Genomic DNA, 19,029 nt, shown 5'->3' on the forward strand with positions numbered 1-19,029 from the left:
TTGTAGAAGCCCGGCAGTTATGTCGTCGACATCTGTCTAGAATCAGCAAGACTTACCAACGCCATGCCTTCTAAAACTCTTCCTCATATGGACTTCCGCAGCTACGTCGAGGCTCTCGAAGCCGACGGCGACCTTGTCTCAATCACTGAAGAATGCGACCCTCATCTCGAAGTTGGTGCTATCATTCGAAAGGTTGTCGAGAACAATGACAAGGCTCCCCTGTTCAACAAGCTCAAGGGGCAGGATGAGAATGGCTTTTGGAGAATATTGGGTGCACCGAACTCCCTTCGCTCTGACCCCAAGCAGCGTTACGGCAGACTTGCCAGACATCTTGGACTGCCTACAGACTCATCCATGAAGGTTATCTTGGATAAGATGATCGCTGCCAAAACGACACCTCCTATTCCGCCTACCGTTGTTGAGACTGGTCCTTGTAAGGAGCATATCTTGACACCGGACCAATTCGACCTCACCAAGCTTCCTGCACCACTGCTTCATCAATCAGATGGTGGAAAATACATCCAAACATACGGAATGCATATTGTCCAGTCCCCAGATGGCAAATGGACAAACTGGTCTATTGCTCGTGCGATGGTCTACGACCGGAACCACCTTGCTGGATTGGTGATCAAGCCGCAACATCTCTACCAGATTCACGAGATGTGGAAGAAGGAAGGCCGCGACATGCCCTGGGCATTAGCTTTCGGAGTGCCTCCTGCTGCCATTATGGCATCGAGCATGCCACTCCCTGACGGATTGTCAGAGGCTGAGTACATTGGTTCGCTGGTCGGATCATCCCTTGATGTCATCAAGTGCGAGACCAATGGACTATATGTACCCGCCAACTCGGAAATAATCTTTGAGGGAACATGCTCTATCACGGAAACAGCACCTGAGGGACCTTTTGGAGAGATGCATGGGTAAGCCTGTATTACTGTCTGTCTTCTTTCAGTGCTGATATCACTCTAGCTACGTGTTTCCCGGTGATGCGCACCCTTGGCCGAAGTATACGGTGGATCTCATCACGCACCGTAAAGATGCGATTCTGCCCGTCTCCAACTGCGGAAGGCTGACTGACGAGACTGTAAGTATTAGCTTATTTTACTTGAAGGTCGTGACTAAATTCAGTAGCATACAATGATAGGTCCTCTTGCTGCTGCAGAGATCGGCTTCCTTCTCAAGTCGAAAGGTCTCCCTATCAAGGAAGCCTTCTCACCTTTCGAGTCTCAAGTTACATGGGTTGCTTTGCAGGTCGACACTCAGAAGCTACGTGAGATGAAGACAACATCTGAGAAGTTCTGCCGTGAAATCGGAGACATCATCTTCAACCATAAGGTCGGCTACACGATCCATCGCTTGGTAATCGTCGGTGATGACATCAACGTGTACGATTTCAAGGATGTGATCTGGGCTTTCTGTACTCGCTGCCGCCCCGGAATGGACGAGTACTTCTTTGAAGACGTCGCCGGCTTTCCTCTCATTCCATACATGTCGCATGGTAATGGAGCACCTAATCGTGGTGGCAAGGTTGTTTCCGACAGCTTGTTGCCAGTCGAATATACAACCGGGAAGAACTGGGAAGCAGCTGACTTCGAAAACTCGTTTCCGGAGGAGATCAAAGACAGGGTTTGCAGCCGATGGCAAACTTTGGGCTTCAGCAGCGCCAAGTAATATGAGTCAGCTTGGGCCAGTTCAAGGCAACTTAGTGTTTTGAGAATTTAGGCAAATTTAGAATAGAAACTTATAGAGACCACTAGATTATTTATAGACGCCATTATCAAATGCAACGTTATCTAAACTATTTACCATAAGCTTAGTACATCCTCTAAGCGGATGGGAATTCGTTGGCCAGATAGGGACCTAGAGACCAAAATCGTGCGGCACCTGGTCCGACATGATGAAATTGTATGATTCAAGTGGAGAAAATGCGTCAAAGTCAAAGTCTCGAAGCCAATCATCCAAGCTTACCATGCTGCACGGAGAAAGGTTAGTATGTTTGAACAACGGGGAGGGCTGCAGCACAAACCTTTGTTCCTGAGTGTTACCGAAGTGCTCTGGTAAAACAGTCATGCTCTCCGAAGATCCCGCTACTGGATGATGCTCTTGAGATGAATTCTCACTTTGGCATCTGGTCTCCTCCACTGAAGATCGTTGTAGAGCTTGAATCGCCCTGAGAGCTTTCTTGTGCGCCGCGGAGAACTGTCCAACATCGTCGCTGCGCTCAGTCAACGTTTTTATTAGCTCAGCTAGTATTTCTTGGGAGTCTTGAACTTGAGCGTCAGAGCCTTGTCGGATAAAACTCAATAAGAGTGCTGAGGCAAGACCATTGTGAACGAAGGCCCATGAACGGGTTGCAAGATTTGAGATTGAGCGTAGCTTGATGAAAGCACAGACACTTCGTTTCAAAGCACCTTGAAAGCGGTTCAAGATCATAGAGCATTCTTCTTCACTGAACTTTCCTTTGTTCTGCGAGGACAGTATAGGGCGACAGAGGGTAGAGAGAAGAAAGTAACGGTGGACGATCAGGCTATAGTGTTCCTGTAGCTCTTGGATCGAGGTACAACGCTGCAAATCCTGTAGATGAGAAGCTAGAGAAGACTCGTAAAGGTCGAAGTCATGAAAGAGGAGGCTATAGTTCCTGACCGGTTCTGTCTGGGGAAGTCTTGGAAGATGTCTGAAGCTCAGATGGCATAGCCAGTTCATAGCCTGTCGGTAGTCAAGAGGCTGGCTAGAAGGATCTAGCGATATCAGAGCTGGAAGGTCCGACTCTAGGTTCATTTCATGAGAGGCTGGGGGTCTATCAAACGCCAATGAGAGTAGAGCATCTTGCCAAACAATGGCGAGCCTGTGAATAAGGGATACGTTAGAAATCTAAAAGAAGATGCTAGATTGTTGAGTAACTTGCCTTAACTGTTGCGCTTCGGCAGGAGAAAGACGGAGAGAACAGTGATTCATAGACTGATGGAGACCAACAGATAGCGCAACTCGAATCGTGGTGCCGCCGAGGATCCAAGCTGCACGAGGATTCATGTCATTTTGCAAAACATGACCAAGAATGAGCAATGCTTGGATCAGTCTCTTGGAGGGATTCCATAACAGGTCAAAAGACCCCAAACACTTGAGAGAGGCTTGCACTAAGGCGATGAGTTACTTTTAAGCGACTGAAAGGGGAGAACTGATGCTCACAATTTTGATTGGACTTAGATAGTCGTGTAGCAGTGGGCAAATCTGAGAACTGCGCCCCAGCCGCCATTATAGCATGAAGAAGGCAAAGGCTATGATTGTCGATATGCTGTACCTGGAATTCGCGGTTCAAGAGAGAACATATGAGCTTCTCGATTTCAGCAAGATCGTCGATAACGAACTGGAAAGAGTGAACTCTATCCCGATAGAAGCCAAACAGAGAAATCATGTCTTGATCAAGAGCAAGTGTTGTTTCTGAGCGCCCTGCTGATGTGCCGCGCCCAACATCGGAAGCGCCATCCATACCCAGAAGAGGAAGAATTCCAGTTTCAAACGCGGTGCGACGTTCATTGTTTGAATGAGGTTGGGTGGTATCTGGCTTTGCTACGGAGATAATGGAGTTGTCACCTAGCAAGGACGGGCTCGTGTTAGATACGCTGCCATTGCGACTGACAGGGTACCCAGGGTCTGTTGCATTGTTGCTACGATGACTCGACTCCGTCGTAGCCTGTAATTCTGGTTGGTGAGGTTGCGGAGTTGGACTTGATGACGCCCGAGGCTGGTCGTAGAAGCAGAGGTCAGAGTGACCGCGCTTGACGCATGTTTGACAGGGCTGCTGATGATTACAGCGCACTTTTCTCTCCCGACAAGGCAAACATGCCTTTCGGATACGTGCAAGTTGCCTCACGCGCAGTATGCTCTTCAAATCTGGCGGTTGAGTTGCCGCAGCCTCCGTTCTCGGCGCGTTCGGGTATCTCGGAATATTCGGAGTTCGTTGCGGGGAGCCGTTCATCGCAGAGTTACTTGTTTGAGAACAATGGTATATATAGAGAAATCATTCAACTATATTCGAGGTGACTCTTCATCGATTTGAGAGTCCGGACAGATGCTTAAAGCAAGATTCGCTTGATCCTGTAGTTCGAGATATCCATAGCGCTAGTCCCATAACCTCAGGCACCAAAGTCAGCCACCCAATCATTCTGTTGGTGGTTTTCATCAACGACCGAAACATCACAAGATCTTAGAATTTCAGGTAAGTAATTCATTGCATATATATTCTCACAATTACGGCCTCTGGTTGTCTCGCAGTTTTTTCATCGAGGTATGTGAGACCAAGGCTCAAGTTATTGGATACTAGCCCCAGGGCGCCAGAAACTTCTGATCTTAGAACCAAGGTGTCAAAAATAACTGACTAGTTCAAAAGTTTAATTTATACTGAACTTGCCCAAGTCCTTTTGTCGTTTAAGATAAAGGCCCTAAGTTTTCTTGCCCCCTTGATCGGGTATAAGTGGGCGTTTGAGAAACCCCAAGATTCATTCATGCGAGGCAGATCCTAATAAAAGCGCATTCTGGAGGAAGCTTATAGAGGAAGATTCCGGTTATAACAGTGCCGCCATGCCGTAACTGCGCCGTTGCATCGGAAGTCGAGCGCCGAAAGTGGGGCCGTCTTACTGCGTCTCCGTTGTGTCGTTCCCAGACAAGGAAGGGCCGACAACTTTTACCTAAAGTGCGCCATTTCATCAACGGCTACGGCACAGCCTAGCAACTCTAAACTAAACCCCTTTCACGCTGTTTCTCGCGAAAATCAAGCCACGTCATCTGGTCAAAACACACGCAGGGTTCAACATGCATGCAATAATCTAGGGGTAGCCCAGATGACCCAATTATGTTGGACTTGGCTTTGAGAGAAGCTCAGAGCCAAGACTTGTAGGCTATCTTAGCTGTTTGTACTACACTTATTGAAGTCCAAGGATTGGTTGAAGCGTACTGATGGCTGAGTCTATAAGCATGAAACTTGAGCCCATTCCCAATTCTGAAGTTCCCGAAGAAACAGATAAAGTCGGGAATGTCAGTATACGAGAGTCACACTTGGAGTGCTGCTCATGTCAGATTTCTGTACCCAAATATAACATCCTTCATTTGCATGCTGCCGTGTTATCCCCCCAATGCATGTGTAAATCGCCTCTGATACAAACTCAAAAACGCCCTGGCCTAAAACAAACCCCTGATCGGCTTGTCAATCCCGAACATGACCCTCTTCTCACGAGATGTCAAGATTTCAAGCACAGACCCCCCTTCTCACCATTATTTACGTATACACAACAAGGCACCAAATTAATTCTCGCATCTTGCCGAGGAACCGCAGCCGCGTAATCTGCCCACGGAAACACGGCTTGTCCAAGTGGAGCAATCTGTCCTGCTCCGCCTCAGCTACCCCGGACCGAATCTTACGAGTCGACCACTGACGAGACTAGACGCGCTTCTAGGCCCGCGACTAGAAGAATTTCGGCAATTTTCGTATGGAGGCGTCTACGATAGAACCAATCCCAGGGTGTTGCATATTTACTGCTCTGCCTCGCTTGAGAAGCGCTGGCTTTCTCGTATTGGGGTTCTTTGTTGCCTACTCCGTTCGTCGGTTTGAGCCGCGTGGGCAACTCTCCTTTTTAGTAGGTGACTTTGCGTCAGTGAGGCACAAATGATGCGAGGATAAATACAGAATCATGGCCTCTTCTCCGCAGTTTGACAATTCATTTCTTCTGTACACTTTTTGCTTGATTAATTGTTTTCGTTTGTATTCTCCGCTCGCTATAATGTCTGATTCAGCCCATCATGCCCATCGGGTATTTGTACCCAAGATCCAGATTATCGAAAACAACCCCCTTTCACACCTGCTACCATACGGCTCCTTAATACTTACTACCAGCATCATCTGCATTGTTCTTCTTACCAACTGTCTCGAGCGATGGATCCTACCAGCTGTTTACAAAGACATTTGCCAAACTTTCGAACGAACAAAAGATGAAAGGCGACGGCGTTCTTTCGTCTACTTTCACGTCGGCAGCATCATTCTTTTCTGCGTTCTTTGCAGCGGATGCTATCCGATGATGTATTTCCTCATTGGCGATGCCAAATTCTCTACACCATTCACCAAAGGCAGTTCCGTCACCATCGGAGACAGTCTGCTTGTTCTTTCAGAAGTCTACAGTTCATATTATATCTTCGAAATCTGCTTTCGCACCAAGTTCGCGAGCCCACTCAGCATTGCGCACCATACCGGACTGCTTGTAATTACACAGACAGCGTTAAGTCTTTTCGCCGATCACAATAAGCACCGCGAAGCTACACTGGAGTTCTACATGTGCATGGTCTGGGGTTAGTCAACCAAGCTTCTGCAATCTCGTGAGTCGAAATATGCTGACAGCGTCTTTTTTCAGGTACATTCGATGTCATCGTCGAGCTCCCTATCTTCCTCATGATGATCGTCTGGCGAATCAAGCGCCACAACACTCTCTTGTTGTCTCGTATGGCCTATACGTGCTGTGTCTGGCAAGTTACAGGAGCTATAACCGAGGTCGCCGTTACGATATATCTTCTCAACCGGTCGTGGCATCGCTGGGGCCTCGAGTGGCGTATCATTACCCCCTTGGTGTTCTCCCTGTGGATTACGACCCAGCTCTACGGAGCGTCTCGACTATATCAGATGGGACGTGGTGAGCGACAAAAGCTGAAAGCCAAGGACGAGTTGGCTTTGACGCAAGAGGAGAGCGTATAATTGGACTGAACACAACTTTCTTTTTACATAGATCTGGATTTCACAGTCACATACCATTGCTAGCCGAATACATATACCCAATGTTTAGATAAAACCTGTGCTGCACAAAGCATCATGGCGCATTGCCCACTTCAATCCTTAGCCGATGACTTCTCCAGCGCTCTGGCCACCATAACAACGATATCTTCTGTAGCCTTACTATCTAAAAACTCGAGTACATCCGTGATCTTTTCCCCACTCTCATCCAGGGTCATTAGAAACATGTACTCTCCCCGCTTCATCCACTCTTCATCGTCATCACTGTCCCTCAAATGCTTATGGAAATTGGTCTCGGACTCTGCCCATATGAGAACCTGTCGTAGCGACGGATTCGGCCATGTCTGCTTGATGGTGACAGTGAAGGAAGACATCACCTCTCCGACATGTTTAAGGCGAGCAATCAAACCGTGACGATCCATCGGCCCGGGAAGATTGGCCGAGGTTGGCGCAAACCGGTGATTATACTCGTCGCTGAGGATGCGGGACAGGGCTTCCGTGTCTAGTGTTCTGAAAACATCGATGTATGCCGTTGCAGTCGCAGTCAAAGTCGATATAGCTGGCGCGTCGTTGGACTCGCTCGTGGAAGACATAGCGACGAAGCGATGGGCGCCTGAAAGAGAAAATAAGTCTACAGGAGGCGCAGAGAATGTCTAAGGAGTATAGATGTATTCATTTGGTCATCTCACTAAGTTCTCCCACTGCATTCATTGGAAGCCAGATATACGGATGTCCGTAGCGAAAGCCTTAGTTACTCGACACCTTCGGATTTAGCGCTTCAAAATAGCCGGTAATCCCTGCGTCGGCCGAATTAGTTCCATAGCGGACGAATAGGGATCAGAGCTGAGTTCGGATTGGTAATGAAAGAATGACCTACAAGGCGCCGAGCGTAAAGGACCGCCACTCGGCCGAATTCACAGTCTGTACAAGCGAGACAAGAAACTCATTGCATATCAGAAGCCTTACGCAACTAGTGTTCTTACTATTGCGCAGAAAATTGCAATAAATGATCCCATGGAAGTCCATCGAGAATAAGCTTATCTAATACTTCCTATTTCGACTTATTTACTTCCTATGCGCGATCTGTCGAGCGCCTATTTCTGGCGCCCCTCCCTCTCAGATCTCACCACGAAATTTCACACCTACTACAGCGATACACCAAGCCCCTCTGACAGGGAAAGTGATTCCAACTTTTTGTTATTGCCATGCGTCTTCGCCAGACACTTCTGAAGATCGTTGTCTATGATATGTGTACAACCTTCAAAGCAATCCTTGCTGAGAAGGCATTCCTTGAGCCACTCCAAAGCATGAACAGCCGAAGTCAAGCTAGACGTGCTTTCTGGTATCAGTCGAGCTGTCTTGGTGCCTGAGCGCTGGGCGGGATCTCCGGGAAGGGTCCTCATCAAAAGCCAGGGAATGCTTCGTTCGCGCTTGCTGGGAGCTTCCGAGTCGACGTCCGAAACTACTATGGTCAAGCCGTGTTTCGGGTGGTTATGTTGTCCATAAAAGGCTCGAGCCTGTTGAGTGGCTAACAGCTTTTGATTCGATTCCGAAAGAGAAGATCTTGAGCTTTCCGAGCTCAGATGTCTCATTGCATGGCGACAAGGTAGGCTTCTCAAGTCGAGCGGTAGAAGAGGCTTCAAGCTACTAAGTACATGACGACACAACCGGCATGTCCTCACAGACTTGTAGAGATTGAGCAAGTTCTTATGTAGCGCAAAGCCATGCTGAGAGACAAGCTCTTCAATATTCATCCTGGCGCACGTATCGCACAGAGACTGATCCATGCTGGAAGACCATTATCATTGATCTGGTGATTTTGTTGCCCGATATGAATATGAAGCGAAGCAAATATCAAAGTGTTTTCGAATGATGATCTGCTGCCTAAGCAGCTATTAGTTATTGAACGAATTGCAAGTCGTAGGACTATAACTTGCTGTTTTCACCATCAGTCCTACCCTTGTATGGTAGGTTACGATAGGTTGGGCAAGTTCCGTCCCGTCGACAAGACAATATGAGTAAAAAGAAAGTCTAAGAGGTTCCCCAACCCCTCTCTAAGGGCCTAAACTCGAAAGGGAAGGATCATCATTGTAAGTGGTGCAAGGCTGACAGCAGCACTAAGTCAGCCCCAGGGACATAACATAAACCTATACGCGACAACCAAGCATATACTCTGTTTCCCAAAGAAAGGTATTTCTGTGGGGATATGAAGCAAATAATGCCGATGGTTGAGGGTTGCTAGAGCTATCATGGAGAACCTAGATAGTATATAGGACCGGTTATAAGGTTTGGTACAGATTAAAATGAGTTGCATTCACGCTTGTTGATTCAAGTCCTATGTATTTTTGGTCTTTGACAAGTTAAATCTTTTACAAGGTGATGCTAAAATTTCTCATTTGTCACCAGATCACAATGATATATCTTGCAGGATTCACCGACTCATCTCAAGTAAGACTTTATCGCCTATAGTCACAAGACCTCTTAGATCCCTGCCAGCAGTACTATACTAGGTTTTGAATTCCGCGATAGGCACTAATGGAACGGCAAAATAAGTTACTGCCATTGGCACTTCAAGAACATGGAAGTATTTTCTGCTCCGCGGACTATGCGATTGCTTCGCACTTGTGGCTGAAAATGTTTGGACGGGATGAAGAGTATTGAACTGATGAAGGCCGATCGACATAAGGGTTTCTGTGGGATATTTGATAGAATAAAGATAGCCCCACTTGCTTTATTGTAGTGCTAGGAACCGTGAACTCTATCTTGTGTTTAGATAGGCATCTTAACGCCTCTTCACCATTGAACCTCGATGTTATGTTGAGCCTTGACGAAGTATACCATTTCTTCACACAGACTCTGTAGCCATCCCACGTAGGGATTGTGTGTCATGCTCACTCCACAGCCATTCTAAATTTGAGCAGATCCCGTTGCTGAATTTGTTGGAATTTTCCCTGCAACTCTTCGACATCCCATTTGCAAGATACCCATCGTCCATTCAGGGCCTGTCTACGCTTTTCCAAGTCAAGTGATTTCAGGAGCCATACCGAAAAAGCCCCTACAAGATCCGGGCTATCACTTAGGACTATCCTGAGTAAGCAAGTGGCTGCACTTGGGGTGGAAAGACTACTCACGGTGCTGAATATCATTCGATGCCGCCCGTGAAAACTCGCTCTGCATTCCACCGGGGTGTACACTAGCAACAAAAATGCCCTTGTGGGCGTATTGTGCATGTAACATCTCGACCATACGGGCTTGGGCAAGCTTGCTGGTGCAATAATGAGATGTTGTGCCGAATCCGGTGAGACCTTGAGCTGAGATAGAGCTGATGACAACAAAACTGCCCTTGCTCTCTAAGAGGAAGGGTAAAAGATGATGTGCGGCAAGCCATGTACCCAAGCAGTGTGTAGCGAAGGCCTTTTGCACGTCCTCAAAGTCTTCTTCAAGAATTGTAGCCTTTGAGAGAGGACCCGAGAACCCACAGTTGACGAACACGGCGTCTAATCTCCCGTTGAACTGGCTCTTGACAGTTGAAGCAATGTCGGCCACGCTGTCATTGGAAGTGATGTCGCACGCAACAGAAGCAATCTTGATGGATGCATTGATGTCACCAACCTCCTTGGTTGTTGCCTCCAGCGTCTTTTCCGTTCGAGCCGCTATAATCAACCCCGCGGCACCAGCTTTAGCGAAAGACCTTGCCAGCCCGGAGCCCGCAGCTCCTCCAGCGCCGATGATGCATACGACAAAGCCCTTTGGTAGTTCTGCGCTCTTCGGGTCAATAGCTGGATATTGTTTGTCGTGTATCGTCTCGACAAAGTCTCTGACTTGCTGGGCATTCGTTAGGCTTGGAGTAGACATGGCTTCGTGCTGGAAAAAGTATTCGCTGTTGGAAGAAGGGCACCGTAAATGGATTTTAATGATAAAACAAAGACTGTTCGTGATCGTATCTCTTCAAGTCCTTTTGTGGTCAAGTGAATGTTGTTATACCCCCGCGATCCCGGATTTTGCCATTAATCCCGGAGTTGCTCAATTGGGCTGGTCAGCCCTGCTGCTGTATGTCAGACGAGACTTGAGCGATCAACGTGTGGCTTGAGGCTGGGAGTACGGATTTATCTTATCTCCGCAAAGGTTCAGAGTCATTGCCACCGTACTTTCTGTATTTGTCCGGTACAGTATATTTCGAAACATTAATTACCTACCTACTTGACACTAACAGAAATATTTGGCTTGATCATAGTGGTAGCGAATTGACATGGAGGAACTGACCATTCATTTCCGCAGCTGGCCAATGTCGCTCTTACTCAGGCAGGTCATACATGACTCGTCACAGCTGGTTGGGCACATCATTGCAACCTTTGTTGGAGCAGCCAGGACTCTCTTTTCCCCTCTGCATCAATGACACTACTGACATCTCCGACCCACAATTCCTTGTATTCTTTCTCGCAGGCAATTCTAGATAGACCGTCGCTCAAACAGACGCCGGTATACCATAAAGCAACAGATTTTTATCTCGCAAAATGCCTTAGAAACTTTGGCAAGTCTGCCAGGTAGTGATCAAAGAGCTCCAGATATGGTTATTAATCCACCCCACTTTGAACGCCTTCCTTTAGCTATTATGCATCATGTTCTTCTCGCTTTTGGCAGCACCTCAGAGCAGAAAGCTCTGATTCGGGCATCGCCTGTAATCTATCGCTACTATCTTCAGCGTCCAACAATTTGACTTTATCGCTGTCTGAAATGCGAATTAGGGCTTGGTATACTTGATGCCTGTTCCGTGCATTTGTCCAACGCTGCCGATTTCCGACCCAGTCGCACAAAGGAAAAAGTTCCTCAGTTCCTTGAGACTTACGACGTGCAGCGCAGAGAACATTATAAAGCAAAACCAATTCTCCTGGATAAATATCAGATAATTCCTGCTGTCACTTTCCACTCAAAGATAGTCAAGCCACTCGCATATCGATTTGCTACATGGGCTCAAAGGCACCACGACACGTTAATTTCTCCGACACAGCTTAGAGTATTGACATAATATGTTGAGGGTTAATCTGAATATTGTGATAACAGCACATTCTTCTGTTTTCCACAATGGATAGAAGCTGCCGTCTTCGCCGTAGTACCATATTAGAAGAAGCTGAGCATATGTAATCTTCTTTCTTTGGTCTCCATCTTTGAAGAAGTATTCATCTCTACCCGCTTTAGTGCAAGGAACCAGTCGATATACTCTTGACCAAGAACACTATCTGCCCAAGCTCTGTCATCTTCCAGCTCCGTCAGTGCAGCCTCAAGAGACGTCGGAAGAAGTTTTGTCAGTCCCATTTTCTCTCTTTCTTCATCGGAATACATCAATGTGAATTCTAAATGAATTAGCAGACATCAGATATCTCGACTTCGGTAGACCTACCAGCTGCGTTTGCGATTGTAAGAGGCTTCGAGTCGAGGGCGGCACCAATGATCGCGGCTACCATGGCATACGAGTTCGAGGTAGCGTCGTTGACACGGATCTCCCAGTGGTTCTTGGTGACTCTTCTGACAGGCATGTCTCGATTATTGTCACCCCATCCCACAAGACCGCCGGTACACATTCTACCGATATTGACTCTCTCATAAGAGTCAACCTGGCACATGCCCAATGCCATGAGTGCAGGGATATGGCTCAATATGCCCGCCAGGGTGTCATCAGGGTTCCAGTCTTTATTCTCCTCAGTTGGGGTTGTCGAGATGTGAATATGCTGTCCGCTCTTCTGACCCTGTTCTCCGTCGTATGGTGTCGGATAGAAGGTGGCAAGAATTCCATACTTGTGTGCCACATTCTGGATTAATTCTTTGGCGTAGTAATAGGTATCCACGGCTTCAATGGGAGGAAGAGGAGGGAGGGCAACTTCATAGGCCGATGTACCGTACTCTTTTATCACCTGCTGAACTTCAATACCTGCTTCACCGAAGGCAACAATAATTTCGTTGAGTATAGGCCAGACTTTGGAGCGGAGAGTACCCAAAGTACCAGCCACTCCCGGCTTTGCAGGTTCAGCTGCTTCAAGGGTTCCTGGAACGAGAAGACAGAATTCCAACTCAATGCCAACAAGGAACTTCAAGCCGCGAGACTCTCCAGCCTTTTTGACAATGTCATCCAAGAGGAGTCGGGCATCAGTATTCTGAAAATCCACAGTACCAACGCAACGAGCTGCATTGCCGATTCCGGATGCATCATGCTTCATAGTTCGGATCGAGGAAACATCAGGGTATATCTTGCCCTTACCGTTGAAAAGAGCGAATAATTGAGGGATGAATTCAGCGGTTGTAGGTACGAGTGTATCCAACGGGGCACAATCAAGGTGACCACCAGATCTCACGAGGTTCCTGAATCGTGAAGCAGGGAGTAATCTGGTCCTTATAATTCCACAAATATCAACCCATTGCAATATAACGACTTGTACTGAGTGATTTTGATTGAAGAATTTCTCAACTGATCCTGCAGCACGGTTTGCGTGCGTCTCTTCGTGAATACTGGTTGACATGGTGAGGAAAAGACCAATGTGAGATCAATAGAGAGAATTCAGCAATATGAGGCCCTGGACCATTCTCGGAATCTCGAGCTGGCTGCAGAATTTATACGCCTATCCCATTCTGACACCGGGATTGAAAAGAGATGGAGATGAAGTAAGCCACCATTCTGGAAGCTGACCTATGACCTTCCTGTCTCGGACAGTGAGCTGAATCAGCCGGTGACACTTCGTGCCTTATCGAGTAAGCCCTAGCCCTCATTCATGCCGTCAGACGGCAGAATAATCGTATTGAAAAAGCTTGGAGCTCCAATGACCTGCGTACTGCTTTTTAGCTGTTGTAACACTCCTCAGCAAAAGGTCTTCGTATCTTAGATCAGGATGACCAAATAAGCTCATCAAAAACCTCTTTAAGATCATCATAAGTTTACCAAAGACTGCTTGTCTGGTCGAGACCCTTATGTTTCTTACCTCCACTAGACACTATGGGATGAATAAAGAACGTGGTGTTTCGGAATTCCGTTAGCGTCCTATTTCCTAAATCAGTGATGTAAGTGGTGCTATGAGGGAAACAACCATTACCGATATGGAAGTGCATAAGCACCAAGTTGCATAGAGTCAAATAATGAGTATCATTCTTCGCCCTGTCTCTGAAAACAAGGCTGGAGAATGATGTACAAATGAACAAGAAAATGAGTGGCAAGTCACATCATTATCGCATGGGGAATGTTGACTACGTTCCCAAGTCTTCCAGGCACCCAGTTGCTATCATGGCTTATTGTACTATGTATTCTCTCTCGTTCATGTACATTCAGCACTGTCAATACTGCCCACTCCATCGCACTGCTCACTCGACCGGGCCATCGTCCGTTGGCTCCTGTCGACCCTGGTCTCTCTGCGACAGATCGGAAGCACCAGCCAACTCCGAGCCAATAACATATCTTGTCTTGCGGAAGACACTCTGCACCAAAGTCTCATGATCCTCCTTCCACTTCTTGTAGTTCGCCCAACCCACCTGTAACTGCAGCGAGTAGTCGGCACTCTTGACCTTGCTCTTGTAACTGGGATCATACTCATCCGGATTCTTGGGGTTGACTCCCTCGTCGAATGGTACACCACCCATGACGTTTCGGAAGTAGATCATAACATCACTGAAGGTGTTACCTGGCTTTGGCTGGGGGGAAGCTGCCATGGTAAGTGGCGGTACCATGCCGTAGGTTTGTTTGACGCCATTTTTGACCTTGCCATTGTACATCGGATGGGACGTCGATGTTGAGTGACAAGAGGCGCATGCCGAAATGAAGTTGTCGGCTGGACCATTCATACGGCCGTTCCATCCCCATGTGGGCCGTGTGCCGCCCTCTCGGATTCGAATCTTCTCTGCTTTCGGGTTGATATAGCATTCTCGCGGCTTAGCCACGGCCTTGGTCTCCTCATAGACCTTGTTCGTTAACCAATGGTCATTGCCCCACTGAAGACCGACAAGAGTGAGTCTGTCCCAAGGCTGAGTATTTCACAACGAAGTCAGCATGAGTAAATCTTTCCTTGGTTATTGGGAGTTACTCACGCCTTTCCCGGGTTCGTCTTTGTTGTACATGAAAGTGCCAAAGACCCATCCAATTGGTGAGCGCTTATCGACGACGGCGAAGTCGACTTGGATCAGACGAAGTGGCGATGCGAAGTCATTGCGCTCTTTGCCATTGCTTGTTGACTTGGAAATGACCTTGTCGCTTGTTAGAGATCACAGTCCCGGTGTCATAGTCGGCACAACTCACTGCATGCATTGTTGGGGCCCCATCTTGAATGGGCATCTGCTCAGGCGTGGAGTTGTTCAATAAGATCTAGCTACTGTCAGTCATGATTTTCCACCAGTGTAAAGTTATTTCCTACCTTGAAAACACATGTTCCGACTGGAAACTCTTTGTTCTGGGAGAAATCAGGGTTATCGGGATCCTTCCACATGTCACCAAAGACAGTAGCACCTGGAGGAATGTTAGACGAAGACAGATTAAGCATGATCAGATATACCAGTAGCGTTGTAGAATCCAACTGCCCAATTTTGCAGGGTGTCTTTCTGCGTCGCAGCAAACTCTCCTGCAGGTGTCGCTCTCTCGAATGTGAAGCCATTAATGGGTTCACGCTCGGTACAGTTTGAGTTTGGGTCCCGATAATGCATCCAAGGCGCATGGTACCAATCTCGGACTGTGTTCTCATTGAGCCGAAAGTCTTTCTCAACATTGCCATCAAAACAATATTCTTTGATCGTCTTAGCAAACTGTTCAGGGTCCTTTTCGTAGTCGACCTTCAGCCATGGCGCATTCTTGCCCTCGAAATCACCGGGCAATCCGGGGGCAGGGATCAGTGGGGAGGGAGCGTGGGGGAGTGAACCATCCTTCTGTGCCTTGAGGCTAACCTTGAGAATGTCCGAGGTGGGATAGTCGTTACGGATCTGCCAGGGACTGAAGCCAACAGGAGTTGGGTGAATGGAGGAGGTATGGAACTGGACTTGTGCTTCAGTAGCCTGCAGCTTCTGGCTGTCACTCTCGATCAGCGATGCAGCAAGGCCTGTTCCTCCGAGAGCAGCGCCTCCGGCTAAGAGCTGGCTTCGAGTAATACCCGCCAAAATTCGGAAAGCCATATTTCTGATTCACCAAAGCAGAGACTGGAAGAACAGATAATCAGAGACAGAGCACGCTCAATTGTGCGAAAGACTGGTTCTTAAGGGCAAAGACCCCTACAGAGATGGCTTTTGATAGAGACCTGCCCAGACCCTAGCCGCTACGAGAAGCTAAGACTAGGCTGGCGGCGGCTGAGCTGAACATCCCCGCCGACCATTGGAATCACTCCCAATAACAGTATTAATTGGCGATATCTCAGTGGCTCGGCCCGTCCCCATGACTAAGTCCCGTTCTGGGCCCAGGAACTATCCCTTGTGGCGCGAACGTGGCTCGCTGACCTGAGATAAATCACTGCCGTTTGTGTCTAAGGAACCTTCAGGGGTCTCGTAGCGCTGAATCCGATTGGCGGCACAAGTGCAGCTGAACTGCTATCACACTTTTAGTGAGTGCAAGATGACTTTGAGCGAAATCTCATTGGTCAGGAGCCGAGAGCAGAGGAACTACTTTCAATAGGCAAATCAGTAGTTCAGTCACATTCTTACACCAGAGTTTCTTTCCAAATCGATGCATACGCATGCTTAATACTATTTATGCATACTGTGCTCTTACAAGGACTACGTGTTAAGTCGTTTCGTACTTATGGAGTAGGTCGCGTGCCTTAAATATGCGTTTGTAAATCGTTCCTCGCAAATCTTCCAGCGTTACTGTCATCAAGTTTCACCATTCGCCATGCAATGCATATCGATAAGGCAGCGGGCGGTGAAGATGCATGGTCAGTCTCTCTAAATGAAACGCATCTAGGTAACAGACGCCCGCTAGGAGATCTTTCAGTGACGAAATAAAAGAGAGACAGGCCCATGCGATGGTTTACTACCTATTGTTCTTTGTTCAGGCGCGCAGCGGAAGAGGATGAATCAGACAAAGAAAGGGTTTCCTAAACCTGTTCAGTGATGAAGAACACAATCGTCACAGATGAAAGAGCGACAAGGTATACAAGGTGAATACGCTGAACAAACAAACTGAGCCTCTTCACGTATTGGTCTCAGGTATAAAATCCCTTGGCTTCGCCCCCTTCTTGGTAGCGCCATCAACCTCATCGGTAACTCTTTCATCCCAAGTGCTACCTCACTTTACCATTTTATTGGCAAGTATCCAGCCTCCGGTCGTATCAAGAGCTACCGAAGCAATTCCAGACAACATCAACATCAACTTACTGCAAGACTTTCTCCATCTCACCTCGCGACCATGGATCGCTTTCCTCAATTTTCCGCTCCTATCTCAATCCCTGGCTCGCCGTCTGGGGACAAGCAGGAGCACTATCCCGACGCTCTTAGTCAAGATCCCCAGGTCCATGAGTGCGGAAAAGGTATTCGCTGCCATTGCCAGGGCTGCGATGGTTGTACTGGGAAGATCTACTGCATCACCAGCCTCCAGTGCTACGATTGCTATTGCAACTGCCCCGTCTAGACATTTTCTCTGGGCTTGAGATGAGGTTGTTTGTTTCTTGTTTGTATTCTTGCTAATGCGAGTTACTTGCGATGCGCGTGGGTGATATTTGCTGATGTAGGTTGTGATCCTTTCAATTTTGGAAGTACAGGTTTGCTCTGGTATTCTTCTTTAGTGTGCTCTCTCATGCAGAGTTCGGGGTGCAGCGGATGGAAGAGGCTTGGTAGGTAGCTGAACAGGTCAGAGGAGGTCAAAGAAAAACTTACAAAACATATCCACCAGCTTCATTCAATTTAAGTACATTTTATGTGATGCTAAGGCTGTAGACCGCAATAACCTTCCAACTATATTGCTATGTGATACTTTCCATAAAAGTTTGATCGTGCGGAAGAAGACTTGGTGTCAGCACTGGGAACCTTCTACAGCATGTTGTCAAACCCACGTTCTACATAAGATATGAGCTTTGACCAATGTCTCAAATATTGTGGAATATGAACAAGGGGAACATAACGCGTCCTAAGTATGAGAAACTACCCTCAACACATAGAAAGGATATTGTTAAGCTTGTTCCCACAAGTGTGCAGCCGAATAGCCACAAACGGAGCATAGGAGCTCAAGAGTCCCTGTGCTAACGCGAGTAAGCGTTTTACTGGGTGAATGTTGAGAAGTATATTAAGCGAGGGTACAAAGCGCTGAGGGAATCCCAGATATCACGGGTGATGATAAAGTCAATATCCGTGGTAAGGGGATTCCATTTTCGCAACGGATTCAATTAGCCTTCGTTTTGTCACACACCTGTGATGTGGAGTTGTTCGTATAATTAAGCCTTTCAAAGAGCCATTGCTCAACGTTTAGACCTTGTTGAAAGGTCTTGTTCACACCGTAGACAAAGGGAATAGATCAATGGTTAGGAACAAAGCCAGACAGCTCATTAATATCAAACTAAATCATGAACATGAGACAGAACACCTCCATCGTGCGCAGAAGACAACGAACTGGGCCAAGACTAGCCACTGCATCGGTAAACCATGGCCGAACACCGCCATGAACAAGTGATTCGAGGGATCTTGACAGAGTATTTTTATTTATCTGAACAGAGAATGTCGAATCTCTTTCAGTGCATATAAAAGGCCATGAGTTTGCCCTGCAACCTGGAGAGAGTCGTCACTCACATCACAACTTCTACTACCAACTCACAGCAGAACATCAACAGCATCACAGCTACCAACAACTTCACACACACAAAACAATCAACACCAATCACCATCATCATGTATCCTTCCACTGGTTTTACCCCTGAGTCTTCGGCTCCCACTTCACCCACCGAGACTACTCACGGCTACTTCCCTTCTCTTATCCACGCCAAGTTTGGTCCCCAACCTATTCAGTGCCCCCACAGCACTCGATGCGAGTGCACCGGCTGCAGCGGTTGCAAGAACGAGATTTCTAACTGGAGTACCATGCAGTGCTCTAACTGCAACATTAACTGCCCTGCCTAAGTGGCTTTTTGTGATGTGCATAGGTTTTTCATTTATGCCTTTTGGTTCTCTCTCCCAGCGAAGTTTAGCCTATGTGCCTATTCACAGCGGATTTGAGATGTTTTCTTTGTTTCGTGTTTGTTCTTCCTGGATGCCTAAGATGTTTTAGGTTCGTATTTCTCCTTTGTGTGCTTTGCGATGGAGAGGTTCGGGTGGAG

General features: G+C 47.4%; 9 protein-coding genes across 9 annotated transcripts; 3 read left to right on the forward strand and 6 right to left on the reverse strand.

Annotated features, from left to right (window-relative positions):
• Nucleotides 1–39: 39 nt before the first annotated feature.
• FOBCDRAFT_233564 (UbiD decarboxylyase family) lies at nucleotides 40–1,809 on the forward strand. Its single transcript, XM_031192531.3, has 3 exons — nucleotides 40–920; nucleotides 970–1,084; nucleotides 1,132–1,809. Exons 1-3 carry the CDS (start codon nucleotides 64–66, stop codon nucleotides 1,669–1,671), a joined length of 1,512 nt encoding a protein of 503 aa, XP_031031377.2. The 5' UTR covers nucleotides 40–63; the 3' UTR covers nucleotides 1,672–1,809.
• FOBCDRAFT_233567 (uncharacterized protein) lies at nucleotides 1,810–4,058 on the reverse strand. Its single transcript, XM_059609933.1, has 4 exons — nucleotides 3,187–4,058; nucleotides 2,906–3,134; nucleotides 2,027–2,845; nucleotides 1,810–1,972 (listed from the first exon to the last, which is right to left on the reverse strand). The coding sequence occupies exons 1-4, from the start codon at nucleotides 3,974–3,976 to the stop codon at nucleotides 1,861–1,863; spliced, it is 1,950 nt and encodes a 649-aa protein (XP_059466198.1). The 5' UTR covers nucleotides 3,977–4,058; the 3' UTR covers nucleotides 1,810–1,860.
• Nucleotides 4,059–5,774: 1,716 nt separating this feature from the next.
• Nucleotides 5,775–6,736, forward strand: FOBCDRAFT_281354 (uncharacterized protein; the record flags this gene model as incomplete). The annotated part of the gene is made up of 2 exons (XM_031192534.3): nucleotides 5,775–6,336; nucleotides 6,399–6,736. 2 exons carry the CDS (start codon nucleotides 5,775–5,777, stop codon nucleotides 6,734–6,736), a joined length of 900 nt encoding a protein of 299 aa, XP_031031380.2.
• Nucleotides 6,737–6,789: 53 nt separating this feature from the next.
• Nucleotides 6,790–7,593, reverse strand: FOBCDRAFT_233570 (uncharacterized protein). The gene has a single exon (XM_031192535.3). The coding sequence runs from the start codon at nucleotides 7,363–7,365 to the stop codon at nucleotides 6,868–6,870; it is 498 nt and encodes a 165-aa protein (XP_031031381.2). The 5' UTR covers nucleotides 7,366–7,593; the 3' UTR covers nucleotides 6,790–6,867.
• A 180-nt stretch (nucleotides 7,594–7,773) lies between these two features.
• Nucleotides 7,774–8,612, reverse strand: FOBCDRAFT_233571 (uncharacterized protein). Its single transcript, XM_059609934.1, has one exon. The coding sequence runs from the start codon at nucleotides 8,557–8,559 to the stop codon at nucleotides 7,918–7,920; it is 642 nt and encodes a 213-aa protein (XP_059468061.1). The 5' UTR covers nucleotides 8,560–8,612; the 3' UTR covers nucleotides 7,774–7,917.
• Nucleotides 8,613–9,408: 796 nt separating this feature from the next.
• Nucleotides 9,409–10,831, reverse strand: FOBCDRAFT_233573 (uncharacterized protein). The gene is made up of 2 exons (XM_031192536.3): nucleotides 9,904–10,831; nucleotides 9,409–9,854 (listed from the first exon to the last, which is right to left on the reverse strand). The coding sequence occupies exons 1-2, from the start codon at nucleotides 10,625–10,627 to the stop codon at nucleotides 9,664–9,666; spliced, it is 915 nt and encodes a 304-aa protein (XP_031031382.2). The 5' UTR covers nucleotides 10,628–10,831; the 3' UTR covers nucleotides 9,409–9,663.
• Nucleotides 10,832–11,890: 1,059 nt separating this feature from the next.
• On the reverse strand, nucleotides 11,891–13,284 carry FOBCDRAFT_147240 (uncharacterized protein; the record flags this gene model as incomplete). Its single annotated transcript, XM_031192537.2, has 2 exons — nucleotides 11,891–12,123; nucleotides 12,171–13,284. The coding sequence occupies 2 exons, from the start codon at nucleotides 13,282–13,284 to the stop codon at nucleotides 11,891–11,893; spliced, it is 1,347 nt and encodes a 448-aa protein (XP_031031383.2).
• Nucleotides 13,285–14,031: 747 nt separating this feature from the next.
• FOBCDRAFT_170649 (uncharacterized protein) lies at nucleotides 14,032–15,932 on the reverse strand. The gene is made up of 5 exons (XM_031192538.3): nucleotides 15,298–15,932; nucleotides 15,160–15,251; nucleotides 15,045–15,110; nucleotides 14,837–14,992; nucleotides 14,032–14,773 (listed from the first exon to the last, which is right to left on the reverse strand). Exons 1-5 carry the CDS (start codon nucleotides 15,905–15,907, stop codon nucleotides 14,117–14,119), a joined length of 1,581 nt encoding a protein of 526 aa, XP_031031384.2. The 5' UTR covers nucleotides 15,908–15,932; the 3' UTR covers nucleotides 14,032–14,116.
• A 2,534-nt stretch (nucleotides 15,933–18,466) lies between these two features.
• FOBCDRAFT_281359 (uncharacterized protein) lies at nucleotides 18,467–18,832 on the forward strand (the record flags this gene model as incomplete). Its single annotated transcript, XM_031192539.3, has 1 exon — nucleotides 18,467–18,832. The coding sequence occupies one exon, from the start codon at nucleotides 18,467–18,469 to the stop codon at nucleotides 18,830–18,832; it is 366 nt and encodes a 121-aa protein (XP_031031385.3).
• Nucleotides 18,833–19,029: the final 197 nt, after the last annotated feature.

The sequence above is a fragment of the Fusarium oxysporum genome, chromosome XI (assembly GCF_013085055.1).
Source record: "Fusarium oxysporum Fo47 chromosome XI, complete sequence".
NCBI classification, from domain to species: Eukaryota; Fungi; Ascomycota; class Sordariomycetes; order Hypocreales; family Nectriaceae; genus Fusarium; species Fusarium oxysporum.